Here is an 8,964-nt window from a genome sequence, read left to right on the forward strand (position 1 = left end):
GATTTTAAATGAAATACCTCCATCGCGTGATTGCCACCATGATGCCTTAATCACTTCCCTCCCAGATGTTATGCCTTCATTCTCAATGAAATATTAACCAATAGATATCTACAATTGTGAACGCTAACTATTGTCGTGCCAACACATGTCTCACAATAATGAAACTTATGAGCCATCAAATGTTTAGATAAGTATAATATTGCAGCCCCCCCACACGCTTAGGGGTTGTTAAACATTTCCATACAAGCTATATGATCCCCATCTTGTCCCTCTTTCTCAACTACAAATATCAAAGAGGTTGTAAAAGGAAATGCAAAGCCTTATCGCTCCACCATAATAACGACAAAAAAAAAAATCATAGGTTCCATAATACATTGTACAACCTCAAGGTGTACATGAAATAGCCAAGGATCGTGACTTCCAACACACAAACTTATCCTTTGATTTGGTGGTCATGCATTCAATTGGTTGGACATCGGTAACACTCGCTCCCAATGGATGCCCCAAAATTTAAAAGACAAATGGTTTTCTAAGCATGGATCCTTGTCATCCCAAAAATTCCAAATCTGTATATGTACAAGAGATGAGGCAAGACTTCACCAAGTATATGCAATCCGATTACCAGGGATTAAAGGTCTCATACATGCATCACCTTGTCAAAGCATGCATTACCACTTGTTCCATTAAGACTGTGTACATTGTAGACTCACAATATCATAACTAGTCGCAAGCCTCCATAACATCACCAACAATTTCGCTCTCTCTAACCTTCTGAAAAAGTCAGCCTTTAATCTCATTTGTTAGCACTATTTTCAATGGAGAGTGTTTTGTTAAGCCGATACCTTTTAAGAGCAACCCAATAGTGTACAAAATGTGATAACTTTTTATATTGAACTTGATATTCAAACCCCGTTGTAAAGTCATACTTTTCAAGAGAAAATCAATAGTATACAAAATGCGAAGATTTTTTCATAATGATTGTTATGAGAGTTGAACTCCCAATATTAAAATTTGAAACTGTAAATAAATCTTAGATTGTGAATCAATGAGCAATCATTTGCTAGATGGTGTTGGGGGCCAATGCTTTTGCATGCACATTGTATATTAATCTAGTTAATTTTTATAGCACGAATAAATGTGACAGGTAGCATTTCAAACCAAGCCATATAAAAGTAATGTTTATGCTTGTATAGTGTACACAAAAGAACAACTAATTGTGCCACTTGGCATTTTTGAACCAATGTATATAGCTAGCCAAATTTTTTTACACAATGAAATATTTGTATTTTGTAAAAATAAAAGAATCAAAGTATAATGGAAGTTTTAGGTCAAATTGGCAATTTTTTATGTTTTTTGTACTTTGTATCATCGACTTTTCGCAATTTCTTTGAGTGCTCCTCTCAAGCTTGTGTGTCTTGCTTGATTGGGTAAGGGATGACCTTTAAAAATACAACCATCTCAACGATACTTGATTCTCTCTCGTTGTGTATGTCTTCTCGTTTGAATTACTCACATTACCATGAAGGTATTTATTAGTCACCAAACCTATTGGAACTAATGAAATAGAAGGAAATGCTATCAAGGTGTGTCAAAATATTCGTATGCATGACCTCAAAGAGTCATTATTGGAGCTAATTGTTAGTGTGTAGCCTTAATTACGAAGAGTTATTCGTAATGGGTATCCATTGTACTAAACTTACCTATAACCTTATTGTTCCACTACCCCATTTACTATACTTTTTAAACATAATATAAGGAAAAGCTTTTGAATCTATCACAAAATTTTGTTACAACTTCTAAAGTCTCTCGTGTACATATAGTGTGTAAGATAATGCTCATACAATGTGCTTTTAACATGCAATGCGGCATGCAATAAATTACATTATTAAATAGACAACACAACATACAATATGAAACATACCAAATCTAAGTATTAAATGCATAATAACACCCACACACATTTTAGAAACATGCATACAAATTGCACATTATGCTGATTATTATAAGCAAATGCACAAATTATATTAGCCTATAGTTACCCATACAGATTGATTTATGTATGTTGATTCATTTATTACCCTTGTGGATAAATTTATTGTGGGCTCCAAAATTGAGGCTTGCAACTTTCGAGACTAAAGCTCCAAATGTTTGCATTGAATGTTACCAATTAGCTTTGGCACTTGAAGTATCATTGAGTTTTACTACCAGACCAGAACCTTTAGTGGTTCTAACTTCTAAACTACGGTAAGTGGGTATAAATATTTCTATAGATTTTAGGGCACGTAAAATATACAGGGAAATAGTTGTCAAAACAAGAGACATGAAGAAAGAGGGTTAGCACAAACAATAGCGGTATACCATTGCTTTGGTTGGCTTTTAGTACAATGTGGCGCTTCTTAAAATACTATGTAATGATAAAAAACATTGTCAAACATTTAATTCTGGGTGTTTTTCATGACTACCAAAGACTTTGTGCAACTCATCCATTTTGACGCCATGGTTTTAAATAATGCCATGCCAATTATATTTGGCCATGACATTAGGAGTTATGTTCATTTATAGCCAAAAAATGCAAAATGCTATCCTTTCTTTGAAGGCACCCCTAAGGACAACTGATGTGAGAGACCCTAGGGATCTCGAGTTCACATCAACTAATTTTGTTTTAGACAATCTTGATCACCTATTTGTATAGATCTTGGCTGAGCATGTGCTTCAACACGCCAAATGACATGCTTTTTTTACGCATATAAGTTTCCGCGAGATCTACACTTTTGTAGAGAGCCATATGAAATTCGACCAACTTAGGTAGGACGAAATTCGAAGATGTTTGGAATGTCGGTGTGTCGATATTTGGAATCAAAACAAAATAATGCTATCCTCTGGTTTCCGTGGGCCCATGCACATGGAAGGGTAAACTTGGCTTATCACACTACCCAAAGGATCAAAAATATGAGGGAGAGAGTTGTTGGGAAAGAGAGACAACATTATTATACAAACATATCACTAAACTATAAAAAGGGTTAAAAAGTAACGGGGGGGCTCTTTATACCCTTCGCCTTTTTCGTGTTCTTATTTAATTATGTTGTCTCTCTTTGTTCTTTCACTTCTTTTTTGGTGGTCCTTTTAGCGCTTTTACTGTGAAGATGACGACAAGAAAGGACCAACAAGACACTTGCTCTGTCTGTGTACACGTCGATCGAGCGAAGAGGCATGTAGTGGGGACGTAAGCAGTGGTTGCTTGTGAGTGGGGGGGGGGGGGGAGCAGCGAGAGATGATGCCAAATGCAAGAGTGAGCACCAGCTGATGTGCCAAGGCGAGCCGTGTTCTCTCCTCTTAGAGTATGGCGACCGTAAGCCCCCTGACCGAGAGATGTGAAAGCATCTCGTGAACTATGAAGTTGTGTTTATAGGCACAGGAGGCGAAGCGGGGGGCCCTGTGCATTCCCGGAGACGAGCGGACAAAACATATCGCGGACATAGACGAGGACAAGACGCACATATGAGACACGAGAGGAGCGAGTGACATGAGAGAGCCACAAGGGGGAGATCACACACACACACACACACACATATGGGTGGGGGATAGTTGTGACCACCATAATTAAAGGCACAGCTAAATATAGTGACAAACTATCTTCTTCACACAACATAACTACATGTATGTTTTTTCTTTCACTAAAAAAGCTTTTGCCTCTCCATCTCCATCTCCATTTCCTTCTTCTTCTTCTTCTTCTTCTTTCTTATTCCTCTGTTTTTTCCCCTGCCTTTTCTTCTGTCTTTGGCTTTGTCTCTGTCGCCTTTCTTCTTCTTTCCTTCTTTCCTACTCCATCTTCTTCTTCTTCTTCTTCTCGAGCTTCCTCTGCAGACATCTCTATCCCCCCACCATACCATAGCCACACCATAGCCACACCATGATCCATGGCACCTCCGCTCGCCTCCCTCAGCACTCACCAGATCTCTCTTCCCATACCAGCAGCGGCGATGGTGTAGCTAAACCCCCGCCTCTACCCCACAGTACAAGTAATAAGCGCAGGCTGTTGCAGAGCTTCTGGTCCTCGGCCGTCCAGTCTTCACAAACTCCACATCGCCTGCTTCTTCTTCTATTCATTCTCTCTGCTCAGATACTCTTCATCGCCATCATAAGGTTAGGACCCTCTGCCACGAGCTATTATTCTTCTCTTTACTTTACCAGCTCCAAAGGCTATGCCTCTGCCATCCATGTGGATCCTGCGGAGCTGGATTCGAAACCGTCATATGTCATTAGTAGCTCTCCCAGTGCTGCTGATACATTGCGTCTTCAGAAAAAACTCTCTGCACAAGTCGAAGAAAAGAAGACCATAAAGAAAGAGGTAAACAATGTAGCTAGTAACAACACCACGAACAACCACAGAGATTCTACTGCTATGGAGGAGAGCAAGAGTACACCTGATACTTTGCTTGAGGATAATCAATGGAATGTGGAGGAGAACCAATCTTTAAAGAGTCGAGAAGATCAGGAACAATCTATAAGGATTCAAGACGATGAGGATCAATCTATAAGTAGTATGGAAGATCAGGAACAATCGATAAGGAGTACAGAAGATCAGGAACAATCGATAAGGAGTACAGAAGATCAGGAACAATCTATAAGGAGTACTGAAGATCAGGAACAATCGATAAGGAGTACAGAAGATCAGGAACAATCTATAAGGAGTACTGAAGAACAGGAACGATCGATAAGGAGTACAGAAGATCAGGAACAATCTATAAGGAGTACTGAAGATCAGGAACAATCGATAAGGAGTACAGAAGATCAGGAACAATCTATAAGGAGTACTGAAGATCAGGAACAATCTATAAGGAGTACAGAAGATCAAGAACAATCCAGAACATCATCACCACCACAATTGTCGTCGTCTTCTTCATCATCATTATCATCATCTGATAAATGTAGAGATGGTTATATCTATGTATATGAATTGCCTGCTATGTTCAACCATGATATTGTAGCCAATTGTAGTGGGCTCAGCCCATGGGCGGACCTTTGCCCGACCATAGCCAATGGAGGCTTAGGCCAGAGCATCGGAGAATCTTCACCCCTCGGACAAATTGGGTCATGGTATGAATCCGATCAATTCACGTCCGAGCTGCTCTTCCACAATCGGATATTGCAACACCCTTGCCTCACCAATGACCAAGGGCTTGCATCTGGTTTTTATGTCCCTTTCTATGCAGGCCTAGACGTGGGTCGATACTTATGGGGGTATTGGTCTGCGGAGAAGCGGGATAGCCTAAGCAGCCAATTATTGGAATGGTTAAGTCAGCAAGAGAGCTGGAGAAAGAGTGGAGGTTGGAACCATTTCATGATGGTCGGACGAATAACATGGGACTTCCGAAGATCGAAATACGAAGATTGGGGTAGTGGGTTCTTCCATCATCCTTTGATACAGAATATGACTAGGCTTCTCATTGAAAGGAATCCTTGGGATTATCAAGAGATGGCGGTACCTTATCCGACAAATTTTCATCCGCAAAGCGATTCTGATTTGAGAGCATGGCAAGATCATATCCGACGCCATAAAAGAACTACCCTCTTCTCTTTCGCTGGGGCCCCAAGAAGCCGATTCCCCAATGATTTTCGTGGAATTCTATTAAACCAATGCAAGAAGGCCAAGGTCGGATCGTGCCGATACATAGATTGCTCAAACCGCACATGTGAAGACAACCAAAAGTCATTAGAGTTATTCATGGACTCCAAGTTCTGTCTTCAACCGCGAGGCGATAGCTTCACGAGACGATCCACTTTCGAGTGCTTATTAGCTGGATCCATCCCCGTCTTCTTCTGGCATAGGAGTGCCTATTTACAATACAAATGGCACCTACCTGAAGACGAAACTAGTTATTCAGTCTTCATTTCCAAGGATGAAATGCGGAACGGCACAAAAATCAGATCAGTTCTCAAGTCTCTTTCGCCCGAGAAGGTTCGAGCGATGCGTGAAGTGGTGATTGGGATGGTACCGAGAATAGTGTATGCTCTTTCTGGTTTCTCATTGAAAGAAGAGAAGGATGCCTTTGATGTTGCCATTGATGGTGTGATGAGGAAGTTTAAAAGAGACCTTGGCTTGAGTGTAGAGAGATGAGGAGAAAAGGAAGTGATGATGAGCAGTTGTAATGTAAACAATGTATGGCCAATATTTTACTAGATTTTCTTGAATTGTTGTGTTGGATGGTATATATATGTATGTAACAAAAAGAGATACGACTAATGACATGATTCTTTTTTCTTCTTGGAACTGCCTCTTAAGTTTAAGGTTAATGCAAATACTAATTTGTCCAAAGTAAAATATGGGTTTAAATGCATATCCCAATTTCTCCTAGTAAAAAAGATGTTTAGAGAAACATTATTTAAGGGCTGATTATGGTAAAGAAAGATAGATGAGTTAAAAGAAGGGCTCAAATGGAAAGGATTTAAAGGAGCCCACAAGTGTGTATGTATGTATGTCTGAATGTATTATTAGATCTCTTTGAAGTCCCATAAAAGGAAACCAGCTAGTGAACATTACATGCTAACATATCTGCCTTTAATACACTATTCATCTTTAGGCTTGATTCCAATCTAATGAAAGGAAATGATCTTGTGTATGTATGCGCGTCATTGTGTTGTCACGACTCATGCGCACACACTTTAGTGTTGGTTTGATCGATCCATCAATCACGAAGGGGAAAACACTTTTTCCATCCTTGTAATTGTGTCTACATAAGCGGAAGAATTTATTATTGTGTACATTGTGTTTCATGTTCTCACCTTGGATAGCCCTCAATTTTACAATTCTTTTACTTTGTCAAAGTCTCCATCACACTCATGAAAATTCGATCTTCTTGTTTTTGACATCTCGTGTCAGGATTCATTTTTTTACTTGAGGGTTGAGAGTCATTATAAGTTTTCGTCAAAGTTTCTCCTAATCTATTTCATTCGTCATGCTAATGATCACATTCTTTCATTTTTGCCACAACTAGAAATCCAAAAACCTTTTCCTTGGGAAAACCTCAAGATTTGTTTTACCCTCAATCTTTGACGGTCCCTTTGGTTTCTAGTGAGGTAATCACATATGGTAATAAGGAGGAAAGAGTAATCAAATTTAGAGGCATGGAAAGGCTCAAATATATTTGGTAGTGTCCATAGTAAATGGGAACAAACTTACATTGTTGCTTAGTCTACCTAACTTTACAATGTCACAAAAATAACTAATCAATCTTTTATCAAAGTAGAGTTCTCTCTCTCCAACCTAAAGCCATAGTCGAGCATTTTCTATTGTGTTGGTGCTTGAAATAAAAATGTTCAATCTTGAGTATCAATTTCTCTTTCTTTCTCGTAGATCACAATCGGTCTCCTTAGAATGTTACAAATATCTAATTATCTATCCATCTATCTATCTATCTATCAAACAATTGCCTTTGGTATCTTTTTCATGCTAGAGAGACAATGTTCATCTACATGTCATGTAACATATTTTTTGGCCCTCAATATGATGCCTCCTACATAGCAAGATAACAACGTCCACTCATTTGAAAGATGAGAATCCTTCTAAAAAGATTCTTTTGTGGATGATTAGCAAGTTGCGTTACAACCATTTGATCACTACCTCTCAATCGAATTCAATGAATGCCCTCTTTTGATGAAGAAGCAAGTTTTAATGCTAATGACAAGGGATTGGAAAAGTATGACACAAAGGAAAGCTGGTCCAATTTGCTCTTCTTTATCCCTATGAAGTATGGGAGCATAGGAGGCATACTCCTAGCCGGAAATGTCCAATCATAGTTAAAGAAACATGAGATTCAACCAATCATGTACAAAGCCACCCGCAAGTATAAATAAATGTATTTGACTATGATGATTGCTAATGGATATGTCATTCCTTCATTACGAACAATATGATTGAGACTTGTTGATTGCCCATATTGATTCAAGATCATTATGTACACTCATAATACTTGGAGCTTAGATGGTCATGCTTGCAATTTCTACCTAGAGTCCCAACAAATATTGGTAATGTTCATATAGCATGATGGTTTGAGTGTACAACAAGAGATAATGTCACTTTTACATGGGCTTGTGTGATAGAAGAGGTGGTTTTCACCTATTCGTGGACAAGGGGAAAAGTAAATTAAGTTTTTCCTCTGACTTTTTATTAGAATCTAGTACCATTGGATGTACACATACCTTTAGTATTTTAATCTTTGGTTGGTACTTCAATCATGAAATATAATTGATTAGATATTTTTTGGAACCTAATCAAATTCTTGATTAAACTAATTAAACCGAGCATAGAGTAATTAGTGTTAATGAAAGGCTAATTAATTAATATAAAAGTATTCGTAGTGAAGAAAGTGATATAAAATAAAAACTGTAATACATGCCCATGGTATGTTTAATAGTATTAAATTATGCCCTTGGTAGTATTAAATTCATTTTTGTCCCAAAATTATCTTTATAAGCAAAGCATATACATAGTCTTGGACCTTAGCTGGGTCAGGCAGACCTCTGAAAAATTCATTCACAAAATGATGTGGCAAGTTCGTTATCCTTGTCTTGCCTCTTTTCCTGAATTATGTTGAAGTGTTACATCATATATGTATGTCCTCTTTTCCTGAATTACGTTGAAGTATTATATGTATGTTCGTTATTCTTCTCTTGCCTCTTCCCAAACTTAATTTGGGCATATATTATTATATGTTTTGCAAGGACCATAACGTTTGTGACAAACTTTGACAAATAAGATACTATCAAAGGTTAATAGCTTCGTGACCTTCACTTAACCAAATGAGATAAACCACAATAAACGGAATGACAGTGTCAAGTAAGCAAAACATCTAGTGAGAATGTGTTTTGATCGGACCGACTCACTCGAATAGGTGAAACAACATAGAGCTAAAAGAAGTCTAAATTTGAGAGACATTGAATATCAATAGTAATTGTCGGGTCCGA

At 38.2% G+C, this 8,964-nt stretch overlaps 1 protein-coding gene across 1 annotated transcript; it reads left to right on the plus strand.

The window, feature by feature from the left end:
• The first annotated feature begins 3,873 nt into the window (after nt 1-3,873).
• On the plus strand, nt 3,874-6,340 carry LOC147848691 (xyloglucan galactosyltransferase XLT2-like). Its single transcript, XM_087338229.1, has one exon. It carries the CDS (start codon nt 3,911-3,913, stop codon nt 6,116-6,118), a length of 2,208 nt encoding a protein of 735 aa, XP_087194355.1. The 5' UTR covers nt 3,874-3,910; the 3' UTR covers nt 6,119-6,340.
• The last annotated feature ends 2,624 nt before the right edge of the window (nt 6,341-8,964 follow it).

The sequence above is a fragment of the Azolla caroliniana genome, unplaced genomic scaffold, assembly GCF_043228905.1.
Source record: "Azolla caroliniana isolate FFs.n. ecotype wild unplaced genomic scaffold, voAzoCaro1.0.p SCAF_258, whole genome shotgun sequence".
NCBI classification, from domain to species: Eukaryota; Viridiplantae; Streptophyta; class Polypodiopsida; order Salviniales; family Salviniaceae; genus Azolla; species Azolla caroliniana.

Coding starts and splice junctions, on each gene's coding strand:
- LOC147848691 (XM_087338229.1), top strand. CDS start 3,911: ATGATCCATGGCACCTCCGCTCGCCTCCCTCAGCACTCACCAGATCTC.